This window comes from Bombus pyrosoma, linkage group LG3 (assembly GCF_014825855.1).
Source record: "Bombus pyrosoma isolate SC7728 linkage group LG3, ASM1482585v1, whole genome shotgun sequence".
In the NCBI taxonomy this organism is placed as follows: domain Eukaryota; kingdom Metazoa; phylum Arthropoda; class Insecta; order Hymenoptera; family Apidae; genus Bombus; species Bombus pyrosoma.
This window is the reverse complement of record NC_057772.1, coordinates 15,082,215-15,103,799: the sequence shown is the minus strand read 5'-3', so window position 1 is coordinate 15,103,799 and position 21,585 is coordinate 15,082,215. Positions and strand designations below refer to the sequence as shown.

At 38.8% G+C, this 21,585-nt stretch overlaps 1 protein-coding gene and 1 long non-coding RNA gene across 5 annotated transcripts in view; one reads left to right on the top strand and one right to left on the bottom strand.

Moving 5' to 3' along the window:
• Nucleotides 1–21,585, bottom strand: part of LOC122565811 — an 80,672-nt gene that overhangs the window by 14,744 nt on the left and 44,343 nt on the right. For all 4 annotated transcript variants that reach the window (XM_043722167.1, XM_043722169.1, XM_043722168.1 and 1 more), the window contains 2 exons: nucleotides 3,248–3,405; nucleotides 2,778–2,924 (listed from right to left, as the gene is read on the bottom strand). In XM_043722167.1, the coding sequence (XP_043578102.1) occupies nucleotides 2,778–2,924; nucleotides 3,248–3,405 (305 nt within the window). The remainder of the gene's footprint in view (nucleotides 1–2,777; nucleotides 2,925–3,247; nucleotides 3,406–21,585) is intronic.
• Nucleotides 7,102–11,471, top strand: LOC122565822. The gene is made up of 3 exons (XR_006316283.1): nucleotides 7,102–8,723; nucleotides 8,897–9,041; nucleotides 9,587–11,471. It is a non-coding gene; the product is annotated as an uncharacterized LOC122565822 (long non-coding RNA).

Below are 21,585 nucleotides of genomic sequence, written 5' to 3'. Positions count from 1 at the left end.
AACGTGGCGATTTGCGATTTTACGTGTCTGTAATAGCCTTGCGTAACAAACTTAACTAGCGAAGTTTCAATTTCTAAATGCAACCTTCTGCTACACGCGACTTTCGTAACTAAAACAACGCCGTGTAGAGAAGTTCGTGCATGTTATACGTGCAATTTAACGTGTGTTTTTGTCTCCTAGGAATTATACACGATATAAATTAATAGGACTGTCGAATAATTAGACTAGAATAACAAGAAGGATCGTATCTTTAGCTTGTAATGCAAAATTATAGTTCTTCCTCTTGGAACTCAGTCTAGATTTTCTTTTTCCGACAAGTGTTTTTCTCTTCAACTTTCAACAAACATGAATACGTGAATGTGAAAATGTATTAAATTTTAATGCAGTCCAATGTACATAGTACAAGGCTTAACACACTGCCCTGTGGAAGTCCAGCAACGATATTGTAAACATCTGAGATGGAGTTCTGATTTTTGACGAAGAATGATGAGTCCTCGAGGCATGATTTCATGAGATTATGCTAGGAGGTTGGAAATTTTTGTTTGATTTTGTATAACAGGCCTTCGTACCATACTTTATTATCAAATGCTTTTTCAATGTCTAGAAAAAGCATTTTTTGTGATTTTGTTTATTAATCTGGCAACTTGTTCAGCTGTCACATGCTTCTTTCTAAAACCGAATTAGTACGAAGGAATTGAATTATCAAACGTTCTTACTGGACCAATTGTAAAGTTTCTCAAAGTTGAAGAAAAAAAGAAGAATTAAAGTAGTAAAGTCATTACGTAGTAAAACAAAAAAAAACAAAAAAACAAAGAAACAAAAAAAAATTTCTTAAGAATTAATAAATTAAGGTCAATTAGATATTGTAATTAATAATAAAAAAAAGTAGTTCAATTTCTGTGGTCTTTGTTAGAAATTTCTATATTTCACTGGAACTAACGACGTTCGAAGCGCAGATCGTGATATCGGTTTCTATTCGATTCCAGCTTTAATTATCCATGGGGTTAGGCAATTTATCTTAATTAGCACACCGTCGACTAGGTAAGGGCTTTCCGGATGCAAGGAAATCGACAAATATATATATGTATACATATACCTGACACGGCGATTCGTTCGATTAATTAACGAATAACTTTCTGTTATCATGGTGCGGAAGCCGCGTTGATTTATCGACAGATCTTTGACACGATAAACTTCGATCGTCTCTGGAAATTGAACAACTCGCGTATATATCCAACGAATTATCGTATCTCACTACGAATTTTCAGAATGGATCACTATGAATTTACAGTTTCCATCGTTTAAATGTTCACGTTAATAATCGCACATGCACATCGCGTTATCTATTCCTGTTCGACGATAGAAAGATATTTAGAATTAAAACTGTTTAAATGTTTTAAGACTTTGAAAATTAACATTTCTGTGTATCAATGAATACTTTCATCTATTCGAAAACAAAAAAATTTTCAATATAGTCTGGTCGAGCATAGAACAATTATTTAGCATTGACTTATTTTTCCTTTTTTTTCTCCTTTTCTGATGAAAACTGACGAAGATGAAGTTTTTAAACGAATCCAAACACTGCGGATATCGTCGTAAGCATCTTCTACGTAAATCTTGAGATATGAAAAAGGTCATTAAAGCTATTAACGTCAAATTTTTGGTGTGATTCTCGCTAATTGCTATAAGATTAAATGATCTTTCATATTCCTGATAAAAAATGGAAGATTTTTCTTGAACTTCGAATTCTCTTCTTTTTTGTAAGATATTATTCGGGTAAAATTTTACATTTGATAAGTGACTCTTCAATCACGGCTGATATGAAAAGGAAACGTCACAGACATCTTAAAATTACGATTCTTCTGTATGATTGAAAACATTTCTTTCCAGAAACGTTCTCTCCGTTGAACAGGAATATCCTTCAATGCCCCAGCCATGCTATTCCACGTCAAATCGTGATTCGAGAAACCTCATATTTCTTAGTTTCTTTCACGCTGTTCAGCATTTATTGATAGATCTGATATATATCGGTTCCATGAGAAATCAATTTTACCAATTCCAACAATTTTTAGAATATTACACCGTAATCCCTTAAAACTGTGGAGATATTCTATACCACTTTTTATACAAATATCTACAAGTTTTAGTTCCATACTCTTCCAATTGCATCTATGGTTAAATTAATAAGGACGCGATCAAAATGTTTGCGACGATAGTAATATTAATTTATCGATTAATAGTAACTGACCTACCATAGATACACAAGATGGAAGTTAAATTGCCAGGAAATGTTCAATTTGAAATTAATCGTGTTTCATAAGATAATAAAAAGTTTAATGTGAAAAGGTATACTAAATTACTTAGAAACGTTCAATTAAAAATTGATGATAACGATAATGTTTCATAGCATAACAAAATTTCCGTAATAAGTAGTTTACTTTGCTCCCTGCTCTATGAATAACGTACAAACTTCGCTAACAATTCACGAATATCGTTACGCTTTTATAACTAAGAATTATGTGAAATATAAGAAAATTATGAGCAAAAATTCGGTACTATCATTTTACTTCTGCCGTCGAATTATTCTTCATTTCTTCGTAATCCTGCTAACCAGCCATTTCTTTCTAATCGTTCGATCGACTCTGAATAATTTTTTATTAACTATTCCGATATATGAAAAAATAATTGGTTAGTAAGGAAACATTGTGTAAGGGATCGCATATCTCTCGTAGCATGTTTCCTAAAGCGATAAATCTGGTAAAATTGACTCTACATACTTGATAAGCTGGCTTATGTCGGCCGGAATTTTCTCGATTTTGTTGTCTGAGAGATTGAGGTAGGTCAACCCCGTAAGCTCCAGTAATTCCCGTGGTATTCTCCTCAGCTCGTTGCACTCCAGATGGAGGATATGAAGTTTCGGGAACCTTCGTTATAAAAAGAAACTCAATCAACTTAACCCCTCTAGCGATATCATTAAACTATTCGTTTCATCGATTGTATTACTTTCCGAGTAACTTTATGATTAATGAATCGGACACTTGATATGAATGGAAATTTGTTAATAATAGTAGATTTATAAAACACGCTATTATATATTATATATTCATTATTATTCATTCGATATTCATTATTCGTTATATATTACTTTACGATATAGTTGACAGAATGCAGGATAGGAAACAGCAATAATTGATTTCAACAGCAGCATTAGCAAAATTAGTTTCCCTACAGAATGTCTACGTCATACCTGTGCAGTAGTATCATATTGTTCTTCGTGTTCGTAAGTTGATTTTGGCTCAATATTAGCTCTTCTATCGCTGGGAACGCTATAGCACTGTCGGGAATCCTTGACAGGCCCCCGTTACTGAGATCCAACTGTTTCGGACCCGTTGACAATTGTATAGCCTGCAATAACGCATGTGATACAGCGTGTTGTCAATGTTTCGTGAAGTTACGTATTCAAGTATACCTTACGAACTTGGAGAATTAATGTAAGTGACAAGTCGTTAGATTAATTAGTATGTAACGTATGTCGCGTAGATTAATTAGTATGTAACGCTGAAAGAAAAGAAAAGATGCAAAGAGAGAACGCGGGGCTAATCGTGCAAGAAGAGTCGTCGTGTTATATTTTTCCTACAACCGTATACAACTTTTGTAAATAATAAAATATTTAAAACAATGTGTATATTTGATGGACAGAATTGTACGTTTCAAAATTTGAACAACATACAGTGTACGTTTCTTTTCTATTATCTAGATACGAACAAATAAGTTCCATTACCTCGGACTCGAGAGAGTCCGCGTCGATGGCGTCCCTGTCAAAGTCACGTTCCTCCATAATGGCGACCAAATCCCCGAGATACACCATTTTTCACGTATTCATCAATTTCTATGTTAATTAAGGATCGTACACACGCGTCTCTATTATATCGGATCACTGGCGCCAGCGTATACTTCACATCGTGCAGTCACAGATTTCTAGTTTTCATCTTGCGAAGCGTTCGTCCCCGGAAAATCGCTCTACCTTCCTTTTAACGAAATGCGATTTACATCAAAATTGTCCCACTTTACTTTACTAATTGATCACCGATTAGTAATTAGTTATTATCCATTTTATTAATTAGCAATTAATCCATAAAATTTTCCAATATGTACTTTCGTTCAGACTACATGAACGTTGAACAATCATAAATATACGAAAAAGAGTAATTAAATTTTATATGAAATTATCAGATTCAATCTAAATATTTTAATACGCTAAGCGTTAAATATTCTTACGTCAATGGAATATTGGAATAATGTATCGTCTACACGAGACAATCTGCGTTGACGTCAAACGATAAAGTTGGCGTTATAAATGTATCATAAAACTTGCTACGTCTAGTCTTATGGTCAATAATCGTGAAACTTAGAGAGTGAAAATTTTATGCCACGCTGTGTTTAAGTCTGGCTATAAGTTCGTCATTAAAAGGAAAGAGATAGTAGTAAAAAGTTTCACGTAATTGCAGAACAAACCGTCAGTAAGCATGAATTACGCGATCAATGACAAACGTAGTTCTCACAGTTCGCGACATACCAATACTTCTTATGAGAATGTAGTTTGCATTCTCGCGCAACTATGTTTCATGAGATTTCTTTGCCTTGATCTCCTTAAACGGAGTTGGGTATTAATATTCATATAAACACGCGCTAGCGTTAAATTTATATAATAAAAAAAGATTTAGCAAATAAATTCAATCATCATTATGTTACAGAATAGTTAGTGTTATCATTGCAGTAATACGTATAAAAGTTTCATGAAATCATTTAATATCCATGTAACGAAATGGCTGGCACGCATCCTTGTAATTCTGCCATTACAAGAAACTTTAAGGAAGTAAATTTACAACGACTGTTAAAAGCATCGTGATAAAGTTTTCGATAATTAAATGACGCGCGACGTTTCGTTAAGAGGTTGTTTGAACAACAGCTTTATAGAGAGTGGTGCTCAGCTTTTAGTATTCGGATCAACGAAATCATGCATAAGACACGGTGAAATCGTTGCTGAAACACTGTTATTGCACATTTACTCGCGTGTTAATGAATCGTCCGTCACGATGATTAAATGTGTACTCACGAACGCACAATAAATTGAAACGATGTGAAAATTAACATTACGCCACCGTAAAAAACCATACAAATATAATTTAAACGGATAATTCTATTAAGCGAAAGAGAGGTCTTTTTTATTGCTATTCTATGAACTAAAAATCACAGTGTGGTATTCACAAGAATCGGTGTAACCGAGGGATTTTAATATCACGTTACTAAAAAATCGTTTCATTCTCAAAACTTGTGCTTCCCCGACGAACATCCCTGCAATAGTCGTCAGTTTTCTCTGCAATCTAACATCGCAACCATCTTGGACGCCTTCCTCGCGTCATATTCGAGCAGAATCGCGCGCGGCATCTTGTCATCGCGAACAGGCAAGCTGAGAAATGGCACACGTATCGGTTGGTTGACACACGGAGCCGTGAAAACGAGAAGGAAACGAGGCAAAACGTCGTCGTTTCTAGCTAACGGACGCGTTTCGTGTGTTGCGCATAACATTGTGAACGCAAGAGAGAAAAAACCGAGCTAAAGAAGAAGGAGAAGAAGAAAAGGGAAGTTTCGCGTGTCCACGTTCTCCTGATGGAGGCTAAAGACAGAAGCAACTTTTTCTTGCCAACTGCCAGGGGAACTTGCGATGCTATAGCACGCGATAAAGCGGCTTTCAATACACGGCAGAAAAGTTGGATGATTTGGGTCGATATTCGTCCTGTGGGACGTGCTCGTGTAATAAATTTTATTAATAGAGATCGGCCTTTTTGCTGCGGCTCCCAGTGACACGGAATTACTCCCATAGGTATCGAAACGAAAAACACGTATCGCGTATCAATTTCACTCTGAAAAGTCTTTGCGTGGGAATCGCTGAAATTCTACTCGCGTTAACGTCCACGAGACTCCACTTTTATAGCTTTCTTGCTTTTATGAGTTTCCCGTGAAACTATCGATCGTCAATTCTCAAATCTATCGTCACGAAAATTAGTACGAATTTATCGAACGACGCGATATTTGTTTAGGCATACGAAAGAAATTTCTCCAGACTTTAAGACCGATCCCAAAGATTTCACTCTGCTTCATCCATCTATTATATCTTTCAGTCGCATATATTGGTCTTCGAAACGAGTTCCGGCTGGTACTAAATTAATTTCAAAGATTTCACCGCGCTCCATCCATCCATCATCGTCTCTAAGTCATAGTCGCGTACATAGCTCGGCGAACGAAGATAAGGATATCTGTAATGAACTACCTGCGAGAAATTAGAGGGTTCGCAGACTCGGAGGCAAGAAAGTGATTAAGGGAAACAACCCCTTCTATGGTTCCGTAATTATTGGTTATCTCCGTCGGGGTTCGTATTATGGTTATTGTTGCCATAACTAATCAAATTAATGCGCGGAGAGCTTGCGTTTGCGAAATTACGCAACGATAAAGCGCATTCGATCGAGAGTTTTCGCGAGTGTAACGCGAAGCCACAAAATAACGGGGCCTATGCTCGTTCTGACGCAACATCATCGTCATCCTCCGCCACCATCTTATTCTTTGGCAGCTGAGTAGATCGTTGCGTGAGTACTGTATCACCGGTTAATTAGCGAACGCTAATTAGAAGATACTTTAACGCGTCTGCTGAGATTCGCCTGTTGAATGTTGCAGAAGGTTCATTAACTATCCCGTTTATTTTAGAAGACAGTTATATACTTTGTGCGTTGTTTCAGAGATATAACGTCTAGTGGTGGTTTTAGTATCTTCCTAGTGTTCAAGAATGCTTTGCTTTTTATACAAGATACTACCGAATTAATTGAAATTTGTATTAGAAAATGACTAATTCCTTGATTATTTAGTGGTGCAAGTTCCATTCTTGCTCGCAAAATCAGTAAAACCTTTACAGCGTCTTTCCATTGTCACCAACAAACCATATCATATTCCCCGTGAAAGAACATCTCGCACAAGCACACGAAGATCACTCGAAAATCAGTTTAACAAGATTCCCTGTCACTCACCAAGATATATTAAGCACCCACATCATCGTGTTCTTTTCTCCTTCTTCAAACTTTCACACTTTCAGCTTCATTATCCATCGAGATCAATTTCCACCACTTTCCATCTCATCCACATTCCACTTCCCTTCCGCCATAATCAGCTCTACACGGCCATTAGACGCATCCTCGTTGGCCAACATCGCGGTCCCAAAATTTCGTTTCCGGGCCTAGAGAACGTTGTTTCATCGTCTTTGAACGCGACCACGGACCGTCTCGTACAGTCGCCGGATGCAGAGCATTATTCATGACTGAGGACAGAATCGTCACTGAAGAGGCCATCGAGCCTGTCGCGTGTCTTGGCCGCATGTAAACCGGAAGAACACGCTCAGCTGGCCACTGTCCTGCAGCGTGTTCTTCGTCTGCTGCTGTTGTTGTTTCGTCGACAGGACGGAACCATTTCAATGCGTTTTAAAAAACACACGCGTGCTGGCGAGCGGAATACAGAGTGTTACAAAAGGATCTGTAACTTTAGCGACTTATGGTAGATATTCATCGAGTGAAACGAAAAATGCTTAATCGAGATAACTATTCAACTATATATCCTGTAATATAAATACAATAGATAAGATACTAGTACCAGTATTGATACCAATATCAATGTGTCCTTCGATACTGAAGTTAACTGCAATGTCAGCGAAACGCAGCCAACCTTTTTTTCTTGCACATGACTTACACCTGAGAGCTGCAATATCTTACGCAGCAGTGTTAACCATAACAATGCTAAGTATAACAATGTCAAATGCGACAATCGGAGATAAGAGAAGATTAAGGTTCTCATTCTCTAAGATAAATTGAAGAATGGCAAAACGTCGAATCTCCAAGTCAGAATGGAACATCTTTTTAAAGTACACCATTAATAGCAATCTCGGTTAAAACGAAGACAAAGTTATTTATTTTCGACAAGCATCGATTTCGTGCACAATTTTCACGACGCGGCCAATAGACTTTCCTGATGATCAATTTTCAGGATCAATTTCGTACCGTTGAAACACACACGACTAACGGCTTAGACATCTCTTTTTCCTTCCGCATTGTCCTTGCTTGAGACTGAAGCAAAGAGTTTAAGGGTAAAAAGGAACACTTAAAAAAAATAAAAACGTTGAAGTTATCACGATTTAAGCTAGAACTTATTTTATAGTTACAGATCGTGTTTTTCACTGTGTCGGTGTACTATCGGCATCGCGTAGAATTCGTTATAAAACTACCCGCAATAATAATGAATCATGGAAAAGTTTTCCAATCGGAAATTTCATTTACATTTACGTGTCTCTAGGAAAGATGTTCAGCCACTTATTTGCTTTGGCGAACGATGGTTATAAATCGTTTCGCACGGCAAGGAGGACAGTTCAGCGAGGGGAAAACTCGACAACAACGTGCTCTGGGACTCGAAACAGGAATTATGGAAGTTTGAGACGAAGATTTTACATTTTAAGTACGAGTCTAGTTGAATGTTTCCACCAAAATTCTCGGGACTCTTGGCCGAGCGAAAAGGGTCACTGAATAAAATTTAATCAAACTTGTTGAGGCAACCGGCTAACGAAGTTGAGATGCTGATTAAGAACGACTTTTCCTTTGAAAGCGTTAACTTTTACCTTATGGTTAAAAGTAAGTAAATGTTGGGATACATTTTGAGTGGTATCGCACAAGTTGGATCGAGTTAAAAATATTTTCAACTCCGTTACCATAAATTTGAAAAGATGTTATTAAGAATTTTAGTGTCTGAATAAGTACCGTTAAGAGATTGTCAATTTTTAGAAATTTATTCTAAAATCCTATAGATGTGTACACAGTACCCGTAGGAAGCGGGGCGACGTCTAAACTGATATTTCTGGCACCCTATTGTGAAAATGTGGCAGAGGTATAGAGATTTTCTAGGTCAGTGGCCTACATGTATGACACTGGAACTAATTGGGAGCTCTGCAGGTAACTAAACTTTATATTAATTTCGTGGCTACATTGTAACGGGGAACAATGAAAACAGAGAAATTAAACAATCGTGTCTAATCGTTGATCTTATCACTCAGATTATTTCATTTTTAATGAGTTATTTCACTTCGATTGTTTCCATTTTTTAATAGTAGTTACGAACGCGTTATTCTTGCGTCAATAGCCCCATTAGCCAGTCCGTAACGCAGATGGAAATTAATTAGAATTGCGACCTGAAAACTGACATCAACTTGAATCGTCAAACGTTTAATTGAAATTGATTCAGAGCCGAAACATTCGGTAGTCGTGGCTCGCGTAAATTTTCAGCTGGAAACGCTGCAACCTGCGTTCGTTAATTGCTCGTCATACCTAAAGGGAATATCTACTTCGTGTTGCGCAAGGATTTGCAATTAATGAAGTAATTAATAGAAAATAGAGATTGCGCTAGTTGCGAGAAATTTTCATCCGACAGTTTCTTTTTTATTGTTGCGGCGATAAATTTTCGCGTGAGGTGCATTTATACTTCTCGATATTTCGGTTAGATATCGAACTACTGGGAAGAGAAACGAAAGAAAAATGAAAGAAAAGTATACATGTACACGATGAACACACATGTACAAGAAACCAACGACCAGGCCGAATATTCGATCGAACTGGAGGAAAATTGGCTGTCTCCGTTGACAGAAAATTGCAAACGAACTTCCGACTTGTGGCGAAAAAGAACCGGCAATGTTAAACTTCGCTTTCAGTGGAAAGTTATCGTGCAAAAACATCGAACGTTCCTCCGTGAGCTAAAAATATCGATGAAAGCAGACGTTTACGCGTTCGATCGGTTGCCTGTTTGTAAAATTCATGGCATAAACTCGTTTTAAACACGGCCGAGTTTGATCGAGCTTCCAAACGACTATCGTTCTATTCCTCGTTTCGTTGTAACCCGTCAATTGGGTCGTCCCTTAACCAGAAACTTCTCCGATCAGGCAATTAAAAGTTAGTAAAGACAAATCAATTTCAGTTATGTTATGCAGAAAACATTTGTTATGTCACTTTTCTTCCAGAGTACATAACACCGCTTTTATCCGGCCCCTTTGTTCACGTTTAATTGACACTTGTTAATTAGCAATTACGTAGGTACGTTACGTTTCTTTTCATTCTTTTTTTTTTTGTTACAACCACATCGAGGCACGATTCTGTAATTAAACATCGGTGAAGCGATTATTCGTTGCATTATGATCATTGAGCCAAGGACAGAGTAATTAATGACTTGCAGCTGGTTCTCTTTATTTTCGAACGAGTCTGTATACGTCGATGCTTTTTGAGTGAATTTACCATTAAATTTACTATGCAATAAAGCGATTGAAATAACTGGTTATTTCAAATTCTTATCTTTTATCTTTGTTCTAATTAAAATCTCTTAAAATTAAAACGTTCGAATTTCTTTCACCATCTAGGAGGGAAAATAGAAGCGATGGTAATCTATGAAGGAAACCTCGTAGACGTATCGAACGATCATAGGGAAAACTCAGGTGGACGGTAATGAACGGGTGCAACGTATATAGTTGCGTATTGCTTGTTGTGGTACTTGTTCGAACAACTGGAGATTGGATCGACACGCTTCGCGCAGCGTGAAATGCAAACGCGGGGATATAAAACAGCGGCGCGATACAGTATGCCACCGCGGCAGAAAAAACCGAAAGGAGAAAAGGGAAATGCGATCTCGACATTGCGAAGTCGGTCGTAAAAATGAGTGACGCGTCGGAAACTTGTACGCCGGAGTGCGGATTCTCCGCGCGAGCTCTTGGCTTACGAGCTATGAAGCATACATTAGAAATCTCTTTACAAAAGTCTACTGTATAGTAGAACAATAAACATTTCTATACAATGTTAGTTCAAATTCTCTGAAATATCACTGTTTATTAAATGAAAACTTCTGCACACCGTTGTACATTGTTAACTTCAGTACTCATATAGCTGATGATATTTGGTACAAATTGCACGCTCTCCATAGCTTCTATTTTCTACTCTAAAAATATTTTATAATATATTTACTTAATTCATAATATATCTATTTCATTTTCTATTAAAAAGTAAAATTTGTCTAACTTTTCCAATACATGTAATGCGTAAGTAAATTGAAATACAGATATTTCATGTTACAAATAAATACATTCTAGTATCGGGGAAAAACCCTGGGTAATTAAGAAGATCTACTTGACCATGGGACATGTGCTTGCTAGGTATACCGGAGCCAGGGCGTAAAAGGTAACCGTGAATGAGTTGGGGAGCTTTTAGTGTTGCCAGCGTGGTCGGAGGGTGTTGTCCTCGTTGGGAGTGGTGTTGTCAGCGTTGTCAAGGAGTGTGGTCGACGTGAAAGAGAGTCGTTGTGACGAGAGGAGATAGTGACGAATGATGGCTGCATGCATATAGACTGACGGAGGATCATGCTTGAGTTTGCGTTGGTGTGAACGATATTGAAATAAATTATACCGTTACCAAACTTACTAGCACTATTATTTTTCCCCCACTATTTTTCCCCACTATTATTATTTTTTTATATAGTATATAACTACTCTCTAATTGACATATCCTTCGCGATTAACAGAACGGTTCAACGACCTAGTTCACCTGGAGCACCGATCCTCGAGTGGACGCCGAGCCATCTCGTTTGATTCAAACAGAGGCGGTGCTCGGGAAATTCCAGAAAAAGTTGGGAGCCGCATCAGGTGAGATAAGGCCCCCGGCCGTATCTTCTGCTCTGTCGCAATTTACGGGGCGAACAACTGGGGATTGGGGGTGGGGGAATAGGAACAGCGAGCCAGAAATACAGTGAGGAAATATAGGAAGTGTCCTGGGGATACGGCGGAAACAGAACTTCGACTTGGCGGGAGGAACGGCCTTCTGCCTCGGCGAGAAGTCTTTTATCGGAGGTGGAACAGAGGGGGTGGTAGAAGTCGCGGCATGGTAACGCGAAAGCGGAGCAGATATTTGATACACGCGAGCTCCATGACGATATTTGAATAACGAGATAAGCATTCTTCCGTGCTCTAGTCCTCCAATTCCTGTTTTCGAGGGTTCTATCGGTGTTCTAGGCCGGCACAACCAATCGACGATACGCGGAACGATAGTTTGTGATAGAGCAAGTGCTTTTGGCATAGATTGGGGCGAGACGCGAGGTATGAGTATGTTTAGGGTAACAAACTGCAGTACAAGTTTATAGCATGCACGGGACTTACGAATCCTTGTTGAATCTCCGACGATAATTATTTTGAAAGAAAATTTTTGTTTGCTTTCAAAGGGAATTTTTTTCTGATATTTAAGGACCTTGTGAGTTTTAAAGGATTCTATCACAACATCACGATAATCGTACAAATCGTGATAAAATTTTTATCGAAATAATTATTTTCCAATAAAAATACCATATTCTATTTGTTTTGTTACATTATCTTGAATAACGTAACTGTGTTAACCCGTTCCTCGTTGTTCCATCAACGGTATTAGCATTAAAAAAACGTCACGACGTCTGTCTAAGCTTCCTAATAACCTGGAAGCGCCATCAACTGAAGAAATATCTGTGTTGTCGTGTCAGAGCGAGGAAAAGACAAGGAAAACGTTGGAAAAACGAGCAGTCCCGTTCGTCGATCCAGTTCGTTACTTAATATCTTTATCGGAAGAGCAAGCATCTAGCTCGAACGGACGCATTCTGCCCGCAATTCGAAGCTTCCAGCCACCCGAGGCTGGATTCGCCCCGAAGCGAAGACGAGTCTCTGCCTGTCGGTCCTTCCTTCCTTCTCTTTTTCTCGCTTATGCGCATCGACCAGAGAGCTTTCAAATCGATGTACGATGCGATGAATTATGAGACTCGTAATTTAGTCGGACTCTTTCGGAATGTAAAAACGGGTCGACGAATTTCGTGGCCATCGGCACCGATTCTGCAGGGTCAATCACTTTGATCACGAACGATCGTCAATTTGGAAAGGTAACGCGTCTCATGGCAGAGACACAGAAGAGAATGTGAAGAGAGAAAAAGAAGAGATCAGTGCAGGATATTGTTTCGTCTGGATCGATTTCTGAGCGACGAAAATAGCCGATGCAGAAGAATTGAAGAGAAATTTTTCTGCATCGGCTTAAATAAATGCAATGGAATGTAATAGATAATGTTACCTTCTGTTTTTAGATAAAATAAATAAAATTTCATCGAGTCTATATAATATTATTTTTAATATTATTAATGAATTCAATATTTTAATTGTTTCTTTTCTATTGGACACGACATAGTGAAAATATTTTCTAGCGATTATAAAGTAAGTCCAGTTTACTTAGAAATAATAGAAAAGGAATGTTACCGCGAGTAGAAAATATTTTTTAAGCTTCCCTCGAGAAAAAGAGGAGAGAAAATACGCGAGATATAAAGTTTCGAAGAGTTAGAGGTCAACGGAGAATCGAAGAAAATTACATTCAACATTGGAAAAGAAATATACAGAGATACGTGTCTTGGTGTAAAGTTTTGAGAAATCTTAAATTTTCATCGTTGTAGAAATAAATAAGCATTCAAATGGAGTGGAATTCAGCTTATTTATTATTAGTGTCTGGTGTTCGATTTTCTTCTTTATAAATATTTCATACTGATTTTCAGACTGTAAGTAAAAGAAGACTTCTACGCGCGAGAAGGAGTCTTCTTAAGAAGTTACGTTAGAATTAAAATTTGAAAATCTAACATTCCGAATTTGCTAAATGTAAATTTTTTAAGTAGCGATCGTAATAAATATTTTATGAAAAGCAGTCTAACAGAAATTACGATACTTTTCTAATGCAATTGTAATCTAGTAACATGTCATAATTACATTAACTTGAACAAAAATGTTTAACTTTTTCTGTGCTAAATTCCATTGTTAGTAAATACGCTATAATAGCGCTCCTAGATAAATAATTTATTTTCTCAGTAATTCAACTCTTTACAGATCGCTGCTTTTACGGCCAAACGCAAATTACTTCTTTCCGCTTTTCTTACCGACTGTAGATGGCGCCAGCAATCACGGATTGTTAATAATTTTCATCGAACAATTCTTTTAACCACGATCTTTCCTTTCGTACGCTGATCCATAAATTTGAAACACGGTACAAACGTGATTTTCTCGACAAATTGATTAAAAGCCGTTTCGTAACTTTCCAACGGGAACAAGCGACGTTCCCTGGAAGTGCAAAGTTTTTCCTCAACTAAAACACGCGTTTCCACTACCACAGACGAGATACTTGCTTTGTCTTGTACTCGTCTGTGCTGTAAGTCAAAGAGTAGTACTATGGAAGTGTAAATGTACTTTTAGTTGGGAAAAAATGTATTTATATGTCGGGTTAGCGTTAGGATTAGAGCTGGGGTAAGGGCGTGAAAGAAACCTTCGTTGTGATTAAACATTGTCGTTATGCAATAGAGAAGATATTGACTAGAGCAAGTATGATTGTTACAGATATCGACAAGTAACCGTGGTAATTAGATACTCGAGACGCTAATGACAATGATCCTAGGTTCGATAACGAATTCGCGGTCAACGGGATAGTAGACGTATGCTCTCACAAAATCTAAGTCCGACTCTTGGTTAACAGATCGCGAAGACGTTATTCCTTTCCATTAATAAAGTCGCAAGCAGGAGTGAATTTTCGTTGCGATGATGCCACCGAGGAAAACTATGATGGGGTGTGCCCAAGGGCACGAGATCATCGGATTCGTGGAGAAAGCCTTCGTTCGGAAAGTGAGGGAAATTGACGTTGCTGTTAATTGGTCAATTTCCATGTCGGTGGTTAGAAAAGGACGCTAGCCGCCCTTGAGGAAAAGTTGCTAGTGGGAAGCGTCGTTTGTGAGGAAGTAGGTTTCCCCTATCCTCCCGTAGTTGGGACAAAGACTGTTTGTCCATTTGAAGGACTTTAGTTAACTAAATCTTAAGATTTATAACGGGTCCTCAGGCTAGCTGAACATGCACTGCAGAGACGCATCGACATCTGGAAACCATCTTACCCGAAGAACAGGGTCTGCGTGTGGCGAGCCACGGGACAGAGACCGTTGAAATGTCTATTGTCAAGTATCGCTGCAACTATTTCTTTTAAGGAGAGCTATACTGTTACTCTATACCTTTGTTAAACAAACGTCCATCCCTTGACCGCGGCTACGTTGGCGACTGGTTGTCGCCTCGAGCCCAAGCTCACTGTCACGAATCTCAAATAAGTACAATCGGGTTGAATGACAATGGTTTAATTACGGCTATGGTAGAATCTAGATTACAACATTACGGGACCTTCCCAAAGTTCCAAAGGAGGGCTCCGGTGTTCTTTCATCTCCGACATATATATATTTATATTTATTATTAAGACAAATTATCGAGAATGTCACCTGAGTTATTACCCTTCTGCCTGCTTCTTTGCAACTGGAAAAGATTCTTACCACTGCGAGAATTTTTTAAAAATCAGCGTAGGACAAAAACTGGTTTTCTTCCTCTCTGAATCCTTCCTGCGTCTACGATGAACGCCAGTTACCGACATGCTGTTTTGTCGTTTCTTACCTCGTATCACGTAGTTATTCGGGATTTGGTCATTTGACGCCTGTTTTCGTGGAAAGCTGCGTCCTGAGAAATTTCTCTCCTCTATAAAGTTTTAAAATTGTCTGAATTTGAGGGGACGACATGGTGGGAAGCGCGCAATCGGTTGTGCACGTCGCACGAGTTCTATGGCTGAATAATGTTCGAGCGTGATTTAAGATTTACAGCCGGTGCTGGTCGGAGATTGAAAAAGATTCTGGAACTTCATCGCGTGTGAGACATTTTGGACATTTTCAGTCCAGTACTTCACTAAGAGTACAAACTTCGTGCACTGGAAGAATTTTGTTATTCGATCGACCAGCAAGTCCAGCGTGCATACACAGTAAAATTTTGTCAATCTAAGAACTTTCTCCTTTTTCTTTTTAATTCTTCAAGAGTTAAAATAATGTTAAATAGAACACACAGGACGTACACGACAGCCGTTAAAGCGGTTTAGCTTCGACGAGTTTACCCTCTGCGCGATAGTTTCGCGCGAACGCTTCTCCGGAAGAGTATACTTTAATCAGTACGTATTCTTTGATCGTGTCACGCGGTACTCTTCAACGTTTCAAGGACCCTTGAAGACGATTTTTACACAGAAGAGAGGAAAAAAAGCCGAGGATGAAGGGAGGGTGACGGATCTCTTCTGGACGCGTTTGTGTCTCCTCTTTGTGTGCTTGCTAACGAGCGGAAATTCATGTGAACTCGTGTCCGTAACTCACTCCCTCTAGAGACGATCCTCCGACGGAATAATGGCGGAAGCCGGAATGTCACTCGACGCCGAAGCGAGAAAACTCAACACGCTAAGGGGGATGGATGCCTAAGCTGGAAATAAATCAAAGAGACTCACTGAAAGCCGAGTAGCAACTTCTTTTTTTCCTTTTGTTTCCGATCTTTGAACGTTTCGCGGGTCTTTTGCGGATAAGTTTCGAAAGATTCTTTTGAATTAATGAGCAAGAAATGGCAGACGTAGGAAGCGTGGAAGGATTAACCTCTTAAGGGTCCAGCTTTGACGAAATTCACTTAGAGAGGGTGAATTTCTACTTTTTACTTCTTCTCTTCTATTTTCCTTCTCGGTATGTCTGAACCTCAAACGAAGCATTTTCTGCAATTTTTTTGCTTCTCGCTTAATAAACTGAGTTTACAAATGAAACGTTTCCTAAGCATCGAGCGAACTGTAAAATTTGTTTCAACTCCGCTTAAAAAAAAGCAAAAGAATTGCTCCGTTGTATGATACGTGTAATACAAAAAGTTATTATACACTGCGAATGGTACTGTTTATGCCATGTATAAAATCAATAATTCTATAAGAAAGAAAGCATATAACCTATTAGGAAGAATAAAATCTATTCCATCAAATATTCCGTTTCTTTCGATCGTGGGAAATTTCCAACGATGGGAAATTTAAACGTGCTACTTGTGGGCGCTTCCGTCGTCAATTTTAACCAAAGCCATCAAACGTCGAAACAATCGGCTCGATAACCAACTTTTTATCGCGCCAAGATCGCGAGCAAGTTCCTCAGTTCTGGAAAATTCGACATCTGTATTACATTCGAACGATGTTAAGACTTTTAAGGACGAACAGTTAGAAACAGGGGGTTGAGGGGGTCGATCGGGAGAGGTGGTGGAAATCGAAGGGATGTTGTAAGCGGTAACTTTCGCGAACTGCCTTTCAGCGATTAAGAAGAAACTTTCGCGATTTACAGTGGATTTCGCCGCAGACCTCGACGATCCAATCGAAGATTTACGACTGAAATCGCCATTTGAACTTTATATCTTCTCGAACAACTTCGAAATTGGAGACGCTTGTAAGTATCGCGGTTCTGAGCACCGTTATCCGCCTCGGTTTTCTTTACGTTTAATTGTACCGAATCCGGTATAGAATCTCGATTGAAAGCAGTTTATTAAACGATTATTAAAATGGTCTCTTGACTGAAACGGTATAATGACATAAGGATCAGTATTCAGATTCGGAGGATTATCGGAACAAAGAATGGAAATGTACAGCCCCGCTACATTTAGTAGCTACGGAAAACAATTTTTATAAAATCAGCTTTTTAATCTTTCTACTCCTTTTTTCATCGTTTTATTCATTCCGATATTGACCATCAGAATTTTTCATTTAAATTCAATAAAACATCGAAAGAAATAAAATTCGTGCACATTACAATTTGAACACACAAGGACTCAGTAGAGAACTGACCGAATCGCCGACAAATCTCAAAATCTACCTCTATACCGTGAACCCGAAAGAGAGCGGTACAGTAACTTCCTGAAAGCTTTCGAATAACTTCAAAGGCCGAGCAATAAATAGCCGAAAAACTGCTAGTCCTAATTTCCAGCCATTCGTGTGTCTGATAGTTTCGTTCATCCTCTACCAACCCCCGAAGGGTCGTTTCCTTTTCTCCGACCGTCGAACGTATGGGAATTAGGCCGAAGCACGATGCCCGAATGGCGAATGGCAATTTTTCGTTTCGAAGTACATACGTATATCGTCCGAAGAATACCGACGTAAATTTTCGAGTTCGAAAAATAAATTAAATATTTAGCATCGTTGTATCATCGCTGCCCCGCAATAATACCGGCTGGGAAATTTTAATGTCTCGTTACAGCGGAAGCATCGTTGGCCACGAAATAAATTCGACGAGTATGAAATTGAACGAGACACGCGTCGTGTGTTAACGAGTGATTTGCGAAATGCGAGTAGAACAGGATTTTTGTTCGTTGGACGATTGGACAGGTATCGTTTGTTATCGCATTTTAATATTTTATATGTTTCGAATATTTTATTATTATGATTCTGATGCTCGGTGGAAAATTTTGTTCAAACAGATAATCATCTGAAACAAAGGCTTGTAAGCGAACCCTACCCACATAACGTTTATGATAACGTTAATTTCCTTTTGTTGCGTTAATTATCGTTGCACGTCGGATAATCAGCATTTAGATTAATTTTCCGTGAGTTTGAATACGGTTTTACCGTACTGGTATAGCAAATGTTCTAAAACAGTATGTATGAATGCGTGGCACTTCGATTTCGGCGACGCACACCGAATTCCCACAGGCATGAAACGTAATGAATACGATTAATTAATGATGCAGTGGCACAGGAGATGCGAATAATCGCCCAGTGTCTACGTTCTCTAAATTCCCTGACGCTATGTGTATTTACAGTTGCACAGTTCATACTATTTAGTTTCAAGTTTCATTGGAACTAATTTGATCCATTAATTTAAATCACTTGAATCTAGGTAGATAACTCGACCAATGTGATCGAGACTTTTGGTATCTGCTCGCATCAACTTTCGTATATCCAATCTTCAATCTGCTGCTATCAACTCTTGCCATCGTACATGTCCATCCATCGATAAAACAATACACAAGCTCAAAATATCTCGCTTGCCGTTCAGAAGTGTGCAAGTTTGTGAGCAATGATCGTGCAAGTTTCTTGCACGTACCAAAGCGGTGCAAACAGAACTTTGTATTCGCCAGATCGAACAGGGACCGCAGCAACGCGTCACGAGAATTTGTTGCGAGGAATATTGATTTTGATTCAGTCGATTGAACGATCGGTGATCGAACGTAGCCACGTGAACGTGACACACTGGAACGAAATACGAGATCATGATTCGGATAAATATTGTCGCTAAATATTCACCGATCAACGATACAAATAGGATGGCGCGCTCGGGTTCTCCTACTCGAGCTGCGTGTGTCGTTGGCTCATCCCTGAATAATTCAACGCACGCGCTGGCCATTTTCCTGCTTTCCTCGTTTCCCGTCAAAGTGTCCGACCTAACGAAACGACGATGCTGAGATCGTTTAATTTTTGATCCACGTCATGTTCTGGTTTTTCGATGATAATGCGGTTGCTGCTCATTTATCTCCTGTTCCGAGCGGTCGCTAACGCGGAGGAGCAGTAGATTTTGTTACATGCGACGAGAAAAAACAACGTTTATATGAACTGCCACGTTATGAAACAAAATATTTGTATAAAACATCAAAGGACTAAGAACAACAGATCGTTGAATTATTAAGCATGAGAAGAGTATGTCGTAATGTCGATATGCAAACGCGAGGATATATAATCTACGACGAACGCATTCAAAGCTCACAGAGCAAATTGTCCACTAGTTTGTTTAAAGTTAATTTGTCTAATACCGTACGTCAGTATTGGTAATAGGCGATTATAAGCTGTTACGACTACCGTAACGTCGATACTTGAAGCCATCAAAGTTGCTGTCTGCTAGAGGGAAAAGGGATAAATCCTCCTCCATAATTCATGTTATGTCTGCCAGTTAATATAGTTAATGCCGACCAGTTCACCTGGGCACCTGCGTCCGAAATACTTGCAAAATTTCCCAGCTAATATTTGCATTTTGCGACACGATCCACCATTTTCACCCCGAACATTCCATTTTGTGAAATTATTCACAAACGCAGAATGTTGTATTTATAGAACTATGAATTTTCGTAAATGTCCGTAGTCTAATTATTACGCTACAGCATTTTCGAAATTGTGACGTATAACTAATAAAATAGGTAACTGTTGTATTCTCGTAATATTTATAGCTTCTTTCTCTATGTATATAAGTACAAAAATACAAAAGAATACAATAAAACAAGTTTTTAAATTTGTGCTTCTACGATTTTGTGACATATAAATTGGAAAGAATTGGAAATGCGCAGGCAACGCGATTTCTATCGTTCTAAGATAAGAGATCGATCCGCGCATATCCCGAATAACTAGCAGTTTGCCAGCAGGTATATATATACGTAGAGAAGCAATAACGCGAAACGTTTTCGTAACGCTTCTGACGGAACACAAAAGACGTTCCAACCGCTTTCTTGTCTTTTCCTGCGGCCAATACTGACATTCCGTGATCTACATTTGGATATTAAAGTTTGTTCATCGTGATTTCATATTCCGACAACGCCCTTAGGCCAATGTTTGCATCATTTCGAATTCCTCCCGTTTTCGGTGCTCTGAATCACTCGATAGCATCAACCATCGTCTTTCTTATTCCCAATTGTCTTCTCGTAGCTCTTTTCGATTTCTCGATCATTCCGTCGTTATCCGGCTGAGATATAAAAGCTCCTTCTTTTGATTTCTCCATGGCGTTTGACGCGTCGCGTCGTTGACCTCCTCTCGGGAGGGAAACGTCTTTATGGATTTTATATACTGCAAATTGATATATGCGTGATCCCTTACATTACAGATTCCACATTCCATTTACATAATATCGAATTTTTCTAGTCGTATCAAAGAATTTAGAAATTTTTTTTGCCGCGTGCACATCGCTTTCTGTTCGATAACAAAAAGAATGAGAAAAGTCGTTCATCAGTATGGCACCTAATCTCGAAAATATTCAGAAATTCGCAAACAATAACACACGACGCGACATTTATTTTCATCCTCATTTCATCCTGTTTCCTTTCAGCTATAATTAACCCAGTTTCACAAGCAAAGTTCAAAGAACCACACGAAGCTCCACTATCAAACCTGGTGGTACCCGTGTGTGATCGGTAATCGTTCGCGTTTATGGTACAATTTCGGAGACGCCCGAACGCGTAAATCGAATTGGTCCCTGTGGATTAGTGTCCACAACACCTAGCCAACTATGGTGCACACGGGCAACTCCGGCATCTCTTCGTTATTGGTGGGACGATTCGATTAAGCTGCATCAAAACGCGGCGGATGCGCGTGTTTGGCCTCATTTGCGAATGTACGGTGCACCTTTCTGATTCAGTAGCCCGCCCGGATCGACATCCCGTAACGGTATTATCTTCAATCGTTTCCCTTTGCATCGCTTCCTCTCTGCTCTTTGTCAATGTTTCCCTCGCTATAAAATTGCTTACGGATTATTCGCTTGATCGGATTTCATCCGAATGTTAATTTTTGTAATGTGCTACAGGATCGTTCTTTATTTCGAGGTAACAAAAGATTCGAACAAGCAAGTGCCGTAAATACATAATTAAGC